This window comes from Thamnophis sirtalis, unplaced genomic scaffold (genome assembly GCF_051295495.1).
Source record: "Thamnophis sirtalis isolate CommonGarterSnake01/CBP01778 unplaced genomic scaffold, rThaSir2_p1.2 scaffold_2, whole genome shotgun sequence".
NCBI lineage: Eukaryota > Metazoa > Chordata > Lepidosauria > Squamata > Natricidae > Thamnophis > Thamnophis sirtalis.
Window position 1 is genome coordinate 62720684 of NW_028261382.1, and position 17775 is coordinate 62738458.

General features: G+C 44.2%; 1 protein-coding gene across 1 annotated transcript in view; it reads left to right on the forward strand.

Moving 5' to 3' along the window:
* Positions 1 to 17775, forward strand: part of GALNT9 (polypeptide N-acetylgalactosaminyltransferase 9) — a 140492-nt gene that overhangs the window by 65273 nt on the left and 57444 nt on the right. The window contains 3 exon segments of the mRNA XM_087705783.1: positions 1549 to 1715; positions 4451 to 4625; positions 12041 to 12238. Of these exon segments, the coding sequence (XP_087561909.1) occupies positions 1549 to 1715; positions 4451 to 4625; positions 12041 to 12238 (540 nt within the window).

The window sequence follows — 17775 nt, forward strand, 5'->3', positions numbered from 1 at the left end:
GTGCACACTGGGAACAGGCTCCAGCTGTTCTTCTGCCTCACTGATGTCTGACTCCGAAGGCAGCTGGTAACTGGCAAACAGCCCTGGCCCCCTCTCTGCCTCCGACACAGAGCCCTCCTCAGAGCCTTCCCCAGACTCCAGGACTGGCCCATGTTCCTCCCCAACCTCCCTCCTGTGTGACTCTGCTGCCAGCTGTGCTGGCAGGCCACAATATGAAAAGAATGATCATGTGTTGTTGAGATGGCTGTGAAAGTGAAGCTCATGGACAGATGGAAGGAGGAAGCTAAGATGTTCCTCCTTACCAGGAGACATCCAGAGTCAGAATAGAGCTGGAAGGGACCTTGGAGGTATTCTAGTCCAGCCCCCTGTTCAAGCAGGAGTCTCTGTACCATTTCAGACAAGTGGCTGTCCAGTCTCTTCTTAAAAGCCTCCAGGGATGAAGCACCCACAATTTCTGGTGGCAAGCTGTTCCACTGGTTAATTGTCCTCACTCTCAGGAAGTTTCTCCTTAATTCCACGTTGCTTTTCTCCTGGATTAGTTTCCATCCATTGTTTCTTGCCTTGCCTTCAGCTGTTTTGGAAAATAAGTTGACCCACTCCTCTTTGTGGCAACCCCTCAAATGCTGAAATACTGCTATCATGTCCCCCTCTAGTCCCTCTTTTCTCTAGACTAGCCAAACCGAAACCCTGCAACTGTTCTTCATATGGTTTAGTCTTCAGTCCCTTAATCATCTTTGTTGCTCTTCTTTGCACTTTTTCCAAAGTCTCAACAGCTTTTTTGTAATGTGATGACCAAAACTTGATGCTGTATTCCAGGGGTGGCCTTAGCAAGGGCTTTATAAAGCGGAACTAATCCTTCACGTGATTTTGATTCTATGCCTCTGTTTATATGTATTTTATTTATGTTATTATTCACTTTACTTTATTGATTAGCGCTTGGGCCACATCAGTGTTTAGACTTCCAGATGCAAATTATTCTGATAAAATACAATTTAAAATGGAATTGGAATAAAATACCATTTAAAATGGAATTGGAATAAAATATGATGTCAGGGTTCCAAATAGCATCCAGAATTAAATCACAGTCCAAGGCAAAGTATTGCTCAAAGTTCCAATTTATGAAAAGCGCCATGTTGGCACATCTGGGAAAACCCGAATCTGAAAGCTTCCCGGTTTTCCCCAGCCAGTTGAAAGTTCAAGATCCTGCCCCCACACGGACAAGTCCATCACGTGGTCCAATCTCCCACTGCCATACTGGCAGCTTCCACCCATCCAGTTCTGGTCAGGTGCAGAGGTGCAAAGACAAAGGATGACCTTGGCTTTGTAGAAAGAATTTTGTTATGGCTACATATCTTCTAACTCCATACAATCCCCCCTCCCATTTTCCCACAATAGAAAATGCATAGCAGAATAATAGAAAGTGTGGCAGGCCAGAGATCCAAAAGAAAAGGTGGCTGCAGGCCTGGCATATGATTTAAAATTAAATATTTTATTATTCAATATTTTTGCGCCCGTTGCATTCTGAGACCTCTCTTTAATTCTCCGCAGGTGCAGACAGTTGTCTTATCCTGAAGATCTTCCCCAAATCTCGGTGGTCTTTATTTTTGTCAACGAAGCCTTGTCCGTCATCCTACGCTCTGTGCACAGCGTTGTGAATCACACACCGTCCCACTTGCTCAAGGAGGTAATTCTGGTGGACGACAACAGCGACAACGGTAACTCTTCACAAGCGTTCACACCACCAGCTCCCTGGTTTCTGTTCCCGACTCTGTTAAACTTGCCTTGCCCAATTCTGAGAAAAAGCCACTTGGGGTGTGGAATGGGACCGTTGGTCTCCTACCCTTGGCCGCCCCTCCTTCTCCGCCAGCAATTCCCCTCTGGCAATTCTCTTCTGACTTTCCTCCTCGGCTGACAAGCCCCCACCCATTTGCCCTCGGCAATGAGCCACAACCCCTCCGTCCCACCCTCTTCAGCGCTGCCCATTTGCCGAAGGAAGGTTCATCCTGTTTTTGTTTTTTTTTGCCACCTGGTACAGTTTGCCGCCAACCAATCGCCTAGCTCTCAATCGCAGCGTTGATGCCAGAGGTGGGTTCCTACCAGTTCGCACCTATTCGGTAGAACCGGTTCATCAAATCTACCAAAACAGTTAGAAGAAGTTCCACCAGTGGACCCAGAAAGCAGGCCACACCTACAGAAGAGGTTCCAAAAAATTTTGAAACCCACCACTGGCAAGGATCTGGTAACTTGACAGCTTTAAGACTTCCATGCTTCAATGCCAGAGTTTCTGAATAGCTACTTGGACGACCTAAGTACTAATTCATAATTTCATATCCGGTCACATGGGTGGCAAGCCACTCCCACAAAGGAGGCCACACCCACAGAGTAAGTTCCAACAATTTTTGAAACCCACCACTGGTTGATGCGTGGGGTTTGGGAGAAGGCATTGGCAGCCAAATGGCTTTAGGAAAGCCAAACGCTTGTTAGGAGAAGGAACTGAAAAGTCAGAGGAAAATCGCCCGAGGAAAAACGCTGGCGGAGAAAGAGGAGCGGCCAAGGGTAGGAGATGAAAGGTCCTAGACCTGTGATGGCAAACCTATAGCATGCATGCCACAGGTGGCACTCAGAGCCATTTGTCAGGGCATGTGAGGTTGCCCTGTCAGCTGGGTAGCACGTATGCATGCACTGGCCAGCTGACTTCGGCCTTCTTTTGAGGCCGTTTTTCCCCGATTTTCGACCTCGGCCCTAGGGACAAACCGGAAGTCACCATTCCCGAACTTCCGGGTTCCCCATAGGTCTGCTTTTGGCCCTCCGGAGGCTTCAGGGAAGCTGCTGAGGCCTTCAGAGGGTATCGGGGGGGGGGGGGGGCAGGGAGGCTGTTTTTGCCCTCTCCAGGCTCCTAGGAAGGAGAAAAAACCACAGCAAAAGCAGGAGTTTGGGGCCCCCGCAAACATACCATTATGGGTGTGGCATGCTGGTGCATGACCCTCCTGTGCTCCCGCCGTTTTTGGCATGGCAGCCAAAAAAGGTTTGCCATCACTGTCCTAGACCTTTGGGGTGGGATGGAGAAAGAGATGGCTGGGATGTTCCTGCTGATTTCTTTACCCTAATAGTCCTCAACTTACCGCTGCAATCGAGCCCAAAGTTTCTGTGGCTAAGTGAGACATTTGCTAAGTTGAGTTTTGCCCCATTTGACGACCGTTCTCACCACAGCTATAAAGCGAATCACTGCAGTTGTTAAGTTGTTAAGTGAATCTGGTTTCCCCATTGACTTCGCTTGTCAGAAGGTTGCAAAGGTGTTCTGACCTAGGCTGCCGACTCCTCGTCCCGATAAAACCTTTTTTATTTAGGTGAAAGGGAATTCCTCTCCAGCAAAGTTCCAGCAAACAGTCTTTCAAGAGCTTTCACAAACACAGACCTTTATCAGGCTTGGAGAGCTGCCAGGCTGATATCTTCCAAACATCACGCTGTAGCAGCAATTACTTGTCAAGAAATCAGGAATAGATCTTCACCCTAATGAATTAAACTAATTGTCTCCTTTTTATTCCCTATGGGATGGGCCATTCACCATCCACCTGTGCCTTTATTCCCGAGTCAACCTCTGTTCCTTAGCTGTTCTCTTCTCCTGGCAGTTCTGCACATGCATACATCGGGAACAGGCTCCAGCTGTTCCTCTGCCTCACTGATGTCCAACTCTGAAGGCAGCTGATAATTATCTGGCGGCCCTGGCCCCCTCTCTGCCTCCAACACAGAGCCCTCATCTGAGCCTTCCCCAGACTCCAGCACTGGCCCATGTTCCTCCCCAACCTCCCTACTGTCTGAGTCTGCCACCGCTGGCAGGCCACAACAAAAGGGGATCATGGGACCCCGGGTGAGTGCATGCCAGTTGCCAACCATTTGAATTTGGATCATGTGACTATGGGGATGCTGCAAAATGAACAGCGGTCCTAAGTCGCTTTTTTTCCAGTGCCGTTGTATCTTTGAACAGTCAGTAAAAGTAAGTCAAGGACTCCCTGTACATCAATATTACGTAGATTGCCAGATGAATAACATTGTTGTCAAGGTTCTGATGGAAGCCCTAATTAAATCATGAGCCTCCAGCTTCAAAAGAAATCCAGTTATTTATTAGGAGAAACATGTCAGCACATATCCAAGTGAAGCCAACTCTGACCCCACATAATTTATGGCCCAATTATGACCCTGTCTGTCCCCTACAGAGTGTGTCATAAATCACATTCTCCAACAGAGCACTTTTGCAGGCTGTAGAGATCACTCCCCTCCGCTCGCTGTGGGTAACCCGGGAGACAGCCTTGAGAAAGATATGCCTGGAATGTGCTTCTGTTTGTGGCTGCCCTACTGCTTTGTCAGTTTTCCATCCCACTTCTCTATGGCAACTCGAGAGCAGGTCAAGGATGCTTTACGAGCTGACAGTTGTCTCTTTTCCTATCTGCAGTTGAGCTGAAGTTTAATTTGGACCAATATGTCCACAAAAGATATCCCGGTTTGGTGAAAATAGTTCGCAATAATAAACGAGAAGGGTTGATACGTGCAAGGATCCAAGGATGGAAAGCTTCGACGTCTCCAATTGTTGGTTTTTTTGATGCTCACGTTGAATTCAACACCGGCTGGTAAGACACTGTGCTAGTTGGCAAACTTTATAAAATTTCCATCTGATGTAAGCAGACGAATTGAAATATATATATATATATATGAGAAAAAGCAATGTTTTCTCTTGCCACACACGTTTCTCTTTCACCAAAGAATATATTCTTGAGTTGCTTATTTTACCTAGCTTTGTTATCTAACTTACAGCGTTTCAGCTACACGTTGCAATTTCATAGGTTATTCCCTGCATGCTGCTTTTTATATTTTGCAAATTTTATGCTAGCCATTCTATTCGGTTTTATTGTATAAATATACTTTATTCCTCCTACTTCTCTGGTTGCCAAAAAAAGGACACCCCAAAAGCTTATTTAAGAGGGGGGAAATACCATTCATGTATTTCAGAAGTAGGTTTTGAGACTGAGCTTTAGTACTAAAAATATATTTTTCAATAAGAAATTCATTAGAACTCTTTGATAAACAAAACAAACCAACAGAGATTTTCTCTTTTTTCTCCAAAAGTTTTTTATTTTATTTTTTCATTTTCATAACATATAATCACATGTATACTATTACACAGCCAACATCGTATTGTATTATTAAATGTTTACATCAATTCATCTTACCATCAACTCCCAAAAACAATTATTCGCTCTTCTGCTCTCCATACACCATATATGTACCTTATCCATCACTTTCTTCTCCTTCTCTCCTCCACCTCCCTACCTCCTTTCTTCCCTCTGTCATCCTTATCTTCTCTACTTCCCCTTTGTCTCTCCCCCTCCTCTCTCCTCTTTCCACTCCTCATTTATCTCCTCCTCTTCCCTCCTTTTATCCTCTCTCCTTTCCCTCTCTTTTTCCCTTACCTCTCTCCTCTACTTCCCACTCTTCATTTCATTTATTTGGTGTATTTCAGCTTCTGAGCAAGCTCCATTTTATGTTGATGGCATTTATAATTCCTTTTCAATATATATATTTAATTTTAACATGTATTCTCCTTTTTAAAAAAAAATAGAACAAAAAAGTTTACATATATAGTCGTTGTGCTTTTAATTTCCCCCCAGCCTAACTTTGGCCGAGATGTAGACCTGGTTACAATTCCCAGCTACTCTCATCATTATCTTTATATAATTATATATCCTTACATGCTCCCAATTTGTGGTTCTGTCTTTAAATCTCAATAGTTTCCCATTATAGGTATATTTCATGTTCACTCACCATTTTTCCATATCTTGGATTAGATTACCCTTAATTGTCTATACATGGCAATCCTCACTGTTCAATGTTCATTACAATTCCCTTAATCTATTATATAGAATAACAAGCGGTAAACATCTCACTTTATTCATCATCTTAAAAGTTCTATATATGTCCATGTTTCATATCTTTTAACCCATGTTTAGTTATCTTTCTATTGTCATATTCAGTCAATTCACAGCTCAGTTCAATTATCATGTATAAAAGTGAATCACAAACCTCTGCTTTACAACCTCCTCATATTAGTTTCATATTTATCCATATTCCATATATTTTAACCTTTGTTTAATGATCTTTCCATTATTATATTCAACCAATTAGCAACTCCATTTTATTGTCATATTTAGTAATAAAACCCTTATCTTAGCTTTATATTTTCCCATGTAAGAGTTTCTAGTTGTCTGATTTTTTCCCCCCTAGTAAGTCTTAAGTCCCACTTCTCCAACAGAGGTTTTCTCTAATGGGCAGTTCACAAAAGACCTTGAGATGACAATTTTAGAACAATGTTATTGTTTGAAAGGATCTCTTCAAACTCAGCTAATGTGCTCCGTCATGATCATTTCATGCCAATTAAAGAAAATTTTGTTCAAACTTCCCATCCCATCAGATGCTAAGAAACGCTGTTTGCAACTGGCCACATCCATCATATGCACACATGGTGAATACCCAAACTTCTATTCAGCTGTGTTAAAGAGCATCTACCAGAAGTTCATTTTCCGGTGCACACCTCACCCCTGGCCAGCTTCTCTTCCTGGTTGCGAGGCAGAAGAAGCAAAGCGTGCACGAAATGACCTCTTTTGAGCACTTGGTGCTGCCCGTCCGTGCGCGCTCCGAGTGCCAAAAAGGTTTTCCCATCACTGATATAGGTGGGCCTCAACCTGTGGCCTCAATTGAGCCCAAAATGTATGTTGCTCAGTGGGAAATTTGTCCAGGGAGTTTTGTCCCTATAAAATAACTTTTCTTCCCCACATTGGTTAAACTGATAACTGCAGTTGTTCAATTAGTCACATGGTTGTTAAGTAAATCTGGCTTCCCCGTTGACTTTGCTTGTCAGAAGGTTGCAAAAGGGGATCACGTGACCCAGGATGTTGCGATGTCATAAAAATGAACCAGTTGTCAAGCGGCTGCCCTTTGATCACATAACCTTAGTAAGGCCACCCTTGGAATCCTGCACCCAGTTTTGGTCACCAGGATGTAAAAAGGTTGTGGAGACTCTAGAAAGAGTGCAGAGAAGAACAACCAAGAGGATTAGGGGACGGGAGTCTAAAACATAGTATGAAGAACGATTGCAGGAACTGGGTATGTCTAGTTTAATGAAAAGAAGGACTAGGGGAGACATGATAGCAGTCTTCCAATATCTCAGAGGCTGCCACAAAGAAGAGGAAGTCAAGCTATTCTGCAAAGCACCTGAAGGCCAGACAAGGAATAATAATGGATGGAAACTCAACAAGGAGAGATTCAACCTGGAAATGAGGAATTTTCTGACCCTGAGAACAATCAACCCATGGAACAGAAGTTGCTTTCAGAAGTTGTGGGAGCTTCATTCCTGGAAGCTTTCAAGAAGTTGGATAACCATTTGTCTGAAATGATACAGGGTTTCCTGCCTAAGGAGGGGTTGGACTAGAAGACCTCCAAGGTCCCTTCCAGCTCTTTTCTATTCTGTTTTGTTCTATTCTATTCCATTCCATTCTCCATTCCATATTTTCTATTCTATTCTATTCTATTCCATTCCATTCCATTCCATTTCATTCCATTCTCCATTCCATATTTCCTATTCTATTCTAACCATGGGGATTCTGTAAGGGTTGTAGGCTTGAAAAGCGATCCTAAGTCACTTTTTTCAGGGCCGTTGTAACTTCGAACGGTCACTAAACAAACCGTTGTAACTCAGGGACTAACCGTACAGAGCAGAGATTCCTTTTCTCCTTCTAGTGAACCAGATGCCTTTCTTTTCTTTTCTTTTTTCATTGGAAACCGCATAAACAGGAGGGGAATATTTATGGTGTTGCTATGGAGCTATGGAAAGCCTGCGAAGGGAAGGAGACTCTTTCTGGCCTTAGAGGGCTACGCTTATAGTAAGAGACAGAAAGGGAATGGCCCAGCGGTATCCAGGGTGACAGCTCTGCCGGCCATCCACGATTTATCTTCCGATAGAGGACCAGGTCTTTTTAATTTTCATCTTGATTGTCTCAAGCAGGCAACATCTGCATGGCCATTCACGGCCGTGAAGGGCTTGATATTGAAATGAAAATCGAGCTGAACTTGACCGTGGCTCTTGGCTGATGCTGCACCCAGCTTCCCTTTGCAGTCAGAAATGTTTCAAATAAGGGGTTCAGAGATACATCCATCCCAAAGTAGCGACCTCCTGTTCCCAACATGTCAAGAGCAATGGCTACAGCATGGATCAAAGAGGGCCAGCTTGAATGCGTCCCCAAGCCGAGTGTTGTATTCCCATCTCCACATCTTTCCAAATGACACCCTGGAAATGGAATGAAAGGAGGGAGGGAGGGAGGGGGGAAGGGAAGGGAAGAGAGAGATAGAAAAAAGGAAGGAAGGAGAGAGAAAGAAATAGGAGGAGAGGGAAGAAGGAAGGAAAGAAGGAAAGAGAGATAAGGAAGGAAGTAAAAAGAGGGGAGGAGAAAGGAAGGAGAGAGGAAGGAAGGAGAAAGTAATGGGAGAGAGAGGGACCATGAAAGAAAGGAAAGGAAGGAAAGAGAGAGAGAGAAAGAAAGAAGGAAAAATAGGGAGGAGGAAGGAAGGGTGGGAGGAGAAAGAAATATGAAGGAGAGGGAAGAAGGAAGATAGGGAAGGAAGGAAGAAAAAAGAGAGAAGGAAGTAAGGAAGAGAGGGGAGAAGGAAGGAAAATGAGGAGGAAGGAAGGAAGAAGAAAATAAAGGGAGGGAGAGGGGAAGAAGGAAGGAAGGTAGGGAAGGAAGAAAAAGAAAGAAGGAAGGAAAGAGAGGGGAGGAGGAAGGGAAGTGAAAGTAATGGGAGGGAGAGGGAAGATAGAAGGAAGGGAAGGAAGAAAGAAAAGAGTGAGAGAGAAAAGGAAGTAAGGAAAAAGAGAGAATGTGGAAGAAAGAAGGAGAAATAAATGAGAGGGAGGGGGAAGAAGGAAGGAAGATGGGGACAGAAGGAAGGAAAAAGAGAGAGAGAATAAAGGAAAAAGAGAGGAGAGGAGAAAGGAAGGAAGGAGAGAGGAAGGAAAGAAAGACTTCTTCCAAAAAAATGTTGACATAAATTTCAGGGAAATCCATGGGAAAGCATCCCTGGAGGAGAAGGAGGAGAAGAAGTGGAGCGGGGGTGGTTTTCAATGAGAAAAAGTCTCCAAGTCATTGTCTAATTGGATAATTGCTTGAGAGTTGGGTAGCTTTGTTCCGGGAAAAGGCTAAACGCCCAGCTTCCATGAAGGCCACGGAGTTTGGAGGTCAAAGCACCTCATTCCTGCCACCGTATCTTTGGCGCCTCTGTTCCATGCAAATCAGCTGAACTGGGCAGAGTAAGTGCCAATCAAGGTGGATGCCTGCCCACTGATCCCCTTAGCTGCAAGCCTCGGAACTGTATTTCTGCAATAATGATGTAAGGCATTCGTCTTCTTCCTCCGGCAACTCTGACAACTGCCTGTGGCTTTTTCCTTCAGGGAGCTGTCACTTGGTAATTAAGGAGCCCAAGGTGACTTCTCTCCTCACTGCACCCAAGGATCACAAGAATTGCAGAAGTGACGAGCTCTCCTTCCCTCCCTCCTCCCCCCAGCATCAATTGCTTTAGGATTCAGGGTTGTGATAGTCTAGTCAGGATGGGAAGCAGCTGTGATTTTGTGTTTGTATGTGGGTCTCTTCCTGTACACATTGCACGGAGCACAGATGAAGACATGTTCATTGTTGGTAGACTAGGAGAAGTGGGTTGATAGGATAGGATAGGATAGGATAGGAATACGAAAGCATAGACTAGAGACTAGACTAGACTAGACTAGAATAGAATAGAATAGAATAGAATAGAATTGGAATGGAATGGAATGGAATAGAATAGAATAGGATTGGATTGGATTGGAATGGAATGGAAGAGAAGAGAATGTGAGAGGAGGAGGAGGTGGGGAAGAAGAGGGAGGATAAGAATGAGAAAAGTAGAAGCAAAAGGAATGGATTGGAATGGAAATAGAATAAAGTAGAATAGAATAGAAATATAAAAACATATAAAATAGAATAGAATAGAATATGGAATGGAATGGAATAGGATACAGCAGGGTAGGATAGGGTAGGATAGGATAGAATTAAAATTAAAATAAGAAAAGAATATGGGACATAGAATAGAAATAGAATAGAATATAGAATAGAATAGAATAGGAGTAGGATTTGGAATTGGAATAGGAATTGGAATTGGAATGGAATGGAATAGAATAGGTATTAGAATGGAATGGAATATATAGAAAATAGAACAGAATAGGAAGAGAAGAGAATGGGGGGGAGGAGGGGGAGGAGGAGGGGAAGAAGAGTGAGGATAAGAATGAGAAAAGTAGAAGCAAAAGGAATGTTTTGGAATGGATTGGATTGGAGTGGAGTGGAGTATAGTAGAGTAGAATAGAATAGAATTCTTTATTGGCCAAGTGTGCATAAGCTTTCATTGTACATAAAAGACATAGGTGATAAATAAATCATGATAATAATCATCATAAATACATTCATCATGAGATACAACACATTGATAGTCAGAGGATACTAAATAAGCAATCAAAAACAATACTAGGAAACTAAATAAAACAATATAAATCATAAAGATAGAAGCAACAAGGTTATAGTATAGTATGTATAAAAGGAGTTAGGTAATAGGAAGGATGAGAATAATAATAATACAGAAGGCAGAATATCTCCATAATTCCTGTCTGCTCTAAATTGTAGAACATGGATTGGTGGAGAACATCAAAAGAAGAATTTATTGGCTCCCATTCTCAAACTCCATAGATGTATGCAGTAACTTCTAATGGCTTAACAGATTAACAGAGTTGGAAGGGACCTTGTAGGTCATCTAGTCCAACCCCCTGCCCAAGCAGGAGACCCTACACCATTTTTGACAGATGGCAGCTTGAGGACTTTGTTTTAAAAGCAGAGTCTGTCCAGTGGGCTTCTGGAGAGTTAAGAGATGAAACAGGAGCTTCAGTTTTAAAGTCATAAAAAGAGAAAGTCTCTGTATGAGAATTACCTGTAGTGTCATCTTAAACATCTTCCTCTATCACTGTGCTTGTCTTCTGGAACCACCTAATCCCCAGAGATCCATCTGCCTCCCTCCCCTGAAAATGTTTTTTTTTTTAAGTCATTAAAATCTCTGTTTTCATTCAGTATATTGTTTAATATCTCCACTTTTTTTTTCATGGCTTGAATGGATCAACCAAGTGCTTTCAAGTTAATGTTTAATCTATAAATGTGAGTTTAGAGTGGAAAATAACTACAAAATGAGAAGGCATTTCGTGAGTTTCTTGGAACAAATTATGATATTTCAGTTTGGTTATCTGTCCCTCTTGCACCACCAATCCCTGATTCTCCCACTATACATAATAGATTTCTTTCATAAATACCTAACAATAAAATGGAGATATTAAGAAAACTTGGCTGTTCTCCCAGATCTTCAGCAAGCTGATATGTGAACATCCCTGTAGGATGTTTTGATTGTTATATAGACAATCTGGAGACCTATGATCTACCTCTTAATTTATTTATTTTTAAATAAAATAAACCCACTCTAGGGATGAAGTGGCTCAGTGGCTAAGATGCTGAGCTTGTCGATCAGAAAAGTCAGCAGTTCGGCAGTTCGAATCCCTAGCACTGCGTAACAGAGTCAGCTCTGGTGACTTGCCCCAGCTTCTGCCAAACTAGCAGTTCGAAAGCACATAAAGAATGCAAGTGGAAAAATAGGAGCCACCTTTGGTGGGAAGGGAACAGCGTTCTGTGCGCCTTTGGCGTTGAGTCATGCCGATCACATGTCCATATAGACATCTTTGGACAGCGCTGGCTCTTCGGCTTTGAAACTGGGATGAGCACCGCCCCTTAGAGTCCGGAACAACTAGCACATATGTGCAAAGGGAACTGTTACCTTTACCTTTAAGCCACAAAAAATCCCAAAAGCTGGTTAGCCTCAAAACTCACTAACTATTGTCCAAATGAATAAATAACCCATCTCAATTATTTTATAGGGTGGAGCCAGCCCTGACACGAATTAAAGAGGACCGCAAACGGATTGTCTTACCTGCTATAGACAACATTAAGTACAATACTTTTGAAGTGCAACAATATGCCAACGCCGCCCATGGCTACAATTGGGGCCTTTGGTGCATGTACATCATCCCACCACAGGACTGGCTGGACAGAGGAGATGAATCCGCACCAATCAGGTGACTCCCCGCAAAAAAAGGATAGTGTGGTGACCGTTTCTGGGTGCTTCTCAAAACTGGGGTCTGTGAGAAATGATGTGGTGGGTCATGGAAATGAAGTGGCCCTCAGGGTCATCCATCTTTCTGAGCTTGGCCATTGGTCAGTCTTAAACCAAGTGACCCTGTTGAGCTCAGGCATCATTCTGAGCTTAATTATTGGTTGGCCTTAAACCAAGTGGGCCCAGTTGGGTTCTAACATAATTCTGAACTTGACTACTGGTTGGCCTTAAACCAAGTGGCCCTGTTGAGTTCGGGCATCGTTCTAATCTTGCTTTTTTTTTGTTCACCTAAAATGAAGTGGTCCAGTTGGGTTCTGCCATCATTCTTAGCTTGACCTTTGATTAACCATGGAAGCTTTTCCCATTTGGAAGATGGAGAAAGTCAACAGTGGGTTGACAGATGATGCTATATTGGTGGGGTTAATTCACATGGATGTGTCTTGGGTTATCCATCTTTTCCCCTTTACTATTATTCAAGGACTGGAGTTTTGGGAGTTTTGCTTTGTTTACCATAAGTATGTGAAGCCTATTTTAGGCCACCCCTTATAGCAGGGGTTTCCAAATTTGGCAATTTTAAGACTACCGGCTTCTGGGGAATTCTGGGAGTTGAAGTCCACAAGTCTTAAATGTTGCCAAGTTTGGAGACCCCTGTCCTAGAAATTATCTCACTCTCTTCCTACAAATGTAAGACAGCCCCACTGCTGATTTTTCTCTCCTTTTTACCATTCAAATTTAGTGATGGGCATGGAAAATTTTAGGAGGGCCACTCCATGACCCTCAAACTAGAGAGAAGGGAAATTAATCTCATAGGGAACTGATTGTTTTTCCATGCACTTGCTTTGAGGTGCTTTCAGAACACAATCACACAATCACACAATCACAGAATAACAGAAGAGTTGGAAGGGACCTTGGAGATCTTCCAGTCCAACCCTCTGCTCAAGTAGGATATCCTCTACCTATGTTGGTGAACCTATTGCACGTGTGCCACAGATGGCACACTGAGCCCTCTCTGTGGGCACCCGAGCCATCAGCCAACGCTCCCACGCACCTCCTGCTGGCCAGCTGATTTTTGGAGATCTTCCAGTCCAACCCTCTGCTCAAGTAGGATATCCTCTACCTATGTTGGTGAACCTATTGCACGTGTGCCACAGATGGCACACTGAGCCCTCTCTGTGGGCACCCGAGCCATCAGCCAACGCTCCCACGCACCTCCTGCTGGCCAGCTGATTTTTGGGTGCCTGCTGTGCATGTGGAAGAGGCGCGTGCACGCGTGGGGAGTAGGGGGTCATGCATGCATGCACAAGCGGGAGGGGGTGCAGCACACACCCCCTTAGCCTGTTTTTGTTCCCAGGAGGTTTCAGGAAGGCCTGCTTGGCCCAAAATGAAGTGAGGGGTGTGTGGCACCCGCTCCTCCCTGTGGCCCATTTTTGATCTCAGGAGGCTTCAGGGAGGTCTGCTAGGCCCAAAATGGAGCATGGGAGGGGGGTTCACGCATGTGCAGGAGTTGCACACATCAATGGGGGTAAGGGGGCACATGGGGGGTCATGCGTGCATGCACAGGCAGATGGGGCGCACTGCATTGTGGGTGTGAGCACATGCATGTGCGCTGTTGAGCGCACATGTGCTCTTTCGGCACACGAGGGGGGAAAGGTTAGCCATCATGGCCCTATGCCATTTCAGACAAATGATTGCCATATCTCTTCTTTTAAAAAACCTCCAACAACATTATGAGGCAAACAGCTGCGCGGATTCATTGCTCGACCTGTCAAGAAATTCCTCCTTAGTTCTAGGTTGGATCTCTCCTTGAGGTGTTTCCATCCACGGCATCTTCTCCTACTCAGAGGCCATCCGAGTGATCATTGCAGGAAGAGCCCCTGCTGTAACTCTCTGTCTCCTCTCAACCTTTCGTTTTTCTTTCCCCTGTCCTGCGGCTTTATCGCTGTTCAGGGATACAAAGTTGACTTATCCTAGATTTCGGAAAGCATTGTTTGCAGCGAGGGGTGTGTGTGTGTGTAAATGAAGCCAAAAATCCATTTAGATCCCTTGATAACCTCCTCCAGTTTTCTCTACTTCTCTATCTAGGGCAGGTTTTCCATCCGTAACGGGGCCTGTTTTGTTTCCCCCTTTCTCAAAGCTGCCAGCTCCCCCACCCCCTTCAACCTGGCACATCTTCCTAAAGGATGCAAATAATACCCTTAGTTCTCCCTTTCCTCTTATCTCTGCCAAACAGAGGGGCCCAAATGGCATTTGGTGAACTTTATTTACCAACCAGCGGTCCTCGGTCCTTATCAGCTCCCCTCCTGGCTCCTTGTGAGCCTCGGTATGTAGGCAAGGAATAGCTCAGGAAGTCTTAATGTTCCTTGATAAACCTTCACCTGCGGTATCTCCCCACCGCACCCCACCCTTTCAAAATGCAGACTGTTATTTCGTGGCACTGATTTGCATTCTCTCTCTTTTTGTTACCGATGCCAGCAATTGGGGAGGGGAGCGGTGAGATGTTGGGCAGCGGTTGAGGGGGGAGCTACTTTTAGTTGAGATGCGTCTCCCTGTTGTGGCTCACCAGCAGCTAGAGGAGCTGGCAGCAGATTCAGACAGTGAAGAGGTTGGGGAGGAACATGGCCGAGTCCTGGAGTCTGGGGAAGGCTTGGATGAGGGCTCTTGCCACTGTCCAACATCTCCTTTTTCTCCACTTCATGGAGGTCATTGAAGCAAAACACCCAAAGCAGCAACCACCTACAACAATGAATGGCTCAGGAGACAAAAACCAGAACCCAACTAATCAGTCTTCCTCCTGTTCTGGCCGAGGCTTCCCAAGAGCAGGAAACCAACTCCTTGTCCCGACAAAAACTCTTTTTATTAATTGACTGTGAATTCTGCTCATTCACATCCAGCAAAGTCTTTCCAGGGAGGATTTACAGCAGTGGTGGGATTCAGCCAGCTCGCACCTATTCGGGAGAACCGGTTTTAAATTTCTAAGCAGTTCAGAGAATCGGTTGTTGGAAGAAATCTCCTTTTGGTTTTTTCCACTTTACTGGGCTAATCCTATAAGGAAGGCAGGAAGGAAACATTCTGGTGTTGTTTCTAGCCTCATCTTTATTGCCCTGCTTACAGAAACTGCATCTCCGCTTAACCCTTATTACATTGTAATAGCTAAGGTGAAGCGCCCATCAACCTGAGTGACATTGAGTTAGCTACACCCACATGCTCACATGACCACTGAGCCCCGCCTACTCAACTGGTTATTAGGGCAGAGAACCGCTTGTTATATTATTTGAATCCCACCACTGATTTACAGTCACTGATGTCTGACTCTGAAGGCAGCTGATAACTGGCAAATGGCTCTGTCCCCCTCTCTGTCTCCAACGCAGGGCCCTCATCTGAGCCTTCCCTTGATTCCAGGACTGGCCCATGTTCCTCCCCAACCTCCTCACTGTCCGAATCTGCTGCCAACCCCTCTGGCTGCTAACGGGCCACAACACCTCCTCTCTCTATGACCTGATGGGCAGACTCAGGTTTCTAGATGCCCCAGTGGTGGAAGACAATGTCCTCTGTGAAGTATGGAAAGTGCATCCAAAATTTACATCTCAAGGAGAAGAATATTGGGATTCCCTAATCTATAATTACCATAGAACTGGACAATTGTTCATGCAGGAAATTGACTGTTTTCCATTGATCGATCATAAGTCACTTTTATTCAGGGCTGTTGTAACTTTGGTCATTAAGTGATGGATGTCAGCTGCAAGGTGCTTTTTTTTTCAAGAGGCAACGGAACTTTCTGATTTTTTCTTTGAAGACCTTTCGCTTCTCATCCAAGAAGCTTTTTCAGCTCTGGCTGGATGGTGGAGAATGGAAGGATTTACATTCCTTGCAGGCAGCTGGTCATTTGCATCCTTTTAGAGGGTCATTGAGGCCACTTGGAGATTTATCTGAGTCCTCAAGGTCACCTGAGTGGTGCAAATGGTTTCTGTAGTCTGCAATATTTTCCTCTGGAAATCCATTCCTTCTCCCACCCCATTCAAAGGGTCTTCACCCCAAATTGTATAGCTAAAAGTCTGTAGAGATTCTGCGTCATCCAGGTCCTGGTTGTCCCAAAGGGGCTTTTTTTCAGGAGGCAACAGGACTTTCCTGTTTTTTTCTTTTGAAGTCGTTTCACTTCTCATCACTTCAGCTTCTTGGATGAGAACCGAAACGCCTTCAAAGAAAATATGAAAAAGTCCAGTTGCTTCCTGAAAAATAAAAAAGCACCTTTGGGATAAATGACTGATGTTAAGTCAAGGACTCCATGTATCTTCCTTGGCCATTGTTTAATAAGCGATGGTACCAGGCAAATGAAGCTCTGTCAAAGAACTACCTGCAAACCTTCCATGTTAAATGTGTTTGGATGTGTGTCGATTGATCAACATGTGCTTGCTGTGAAGAGCATCCACTTTCTTCTGCATCCCAAATTCTCCCACTTCAGCTCCAGCAGGTGGGCTCACATTCTTTGCTTTTTTTTCTTCTTTCTCTGTCTCTCTTTGTGTCTCTCTCTGTCTCTATCTCTGTCTCTCTCTCTTTGTCTCTTGCTATCTGTGTCTGTGTATGTGTGTGTGTGTGTGTGTCTTTGTCTCTCTGTGTCTCTCTCTCTTTGTGTCTCCCTCTGTCTCTTTGTCTCTCTGTCTCTCTCTTTGTCTCTTGCTATCTGTGTCTCTGTCTGTGTGTCTATCTCTCTTTCTCTCTTTCTCTCTCTCTCTGTGTCTCTTTCTCTCTGTCTCTGTCTCTCTGTCTCTGTTTCTCTCTGTCTCTCTCTTTGTCTCTCTCTCTCTGTTTTTCTCTCTTTGTCTCTCTCTCTCTCTCTCTGTGTCTCTCTCTGTGAGTGTCTCTTTCTCTCTGTCTCTGTCTCTCTGTCTCTGTCTCTCTCTGTCTCTCTCTCTCCTTGTCAGTAAAGTCACCTGGGAAAATGCAAACCATACCTGTGCCAGAATAGTAAAAGAGACAGATGGCAAGGCTGATGTTTCCTCCCTGCTGGAATGTCAGATTAAATTAATGCGGGAAAGAGATGAGATCAGTCAGAATGGATAATTCATACAATCCATCCAGCCCCTTGTCCTGCTTGTCAAAACCAGACTGTCTGAGTCCAGAAGAACTAAGAAGATCTGAAGATGCAGTGACCCAAGGCACACAAAACACACAAAAATGGCGCATTTCTCCACCAGGCAGGATTTAACCTTGATGTACTTACACTTACAATTTGTGTCAGAAAAACCCATTAGTTTGTTTCTTTGGTTAGTTGGTTGATTGGTCTTTCATCTGTCTGTCTGTCTGTCTGTCTGTCTATCTAATCATGTCCATCCATCCATCCATCCATCCATCCATCCTAACCCTAACCCTAACCCTAACCCTAACCTCTCTCTCTGTCTCTCTGTGATCTATATCTATCTATCTATCTATCTATCTATCTATCTATCTATCTATCTATCTATCTATCTATCATCATCATCTCTCTTCATCCATCCATCTCTC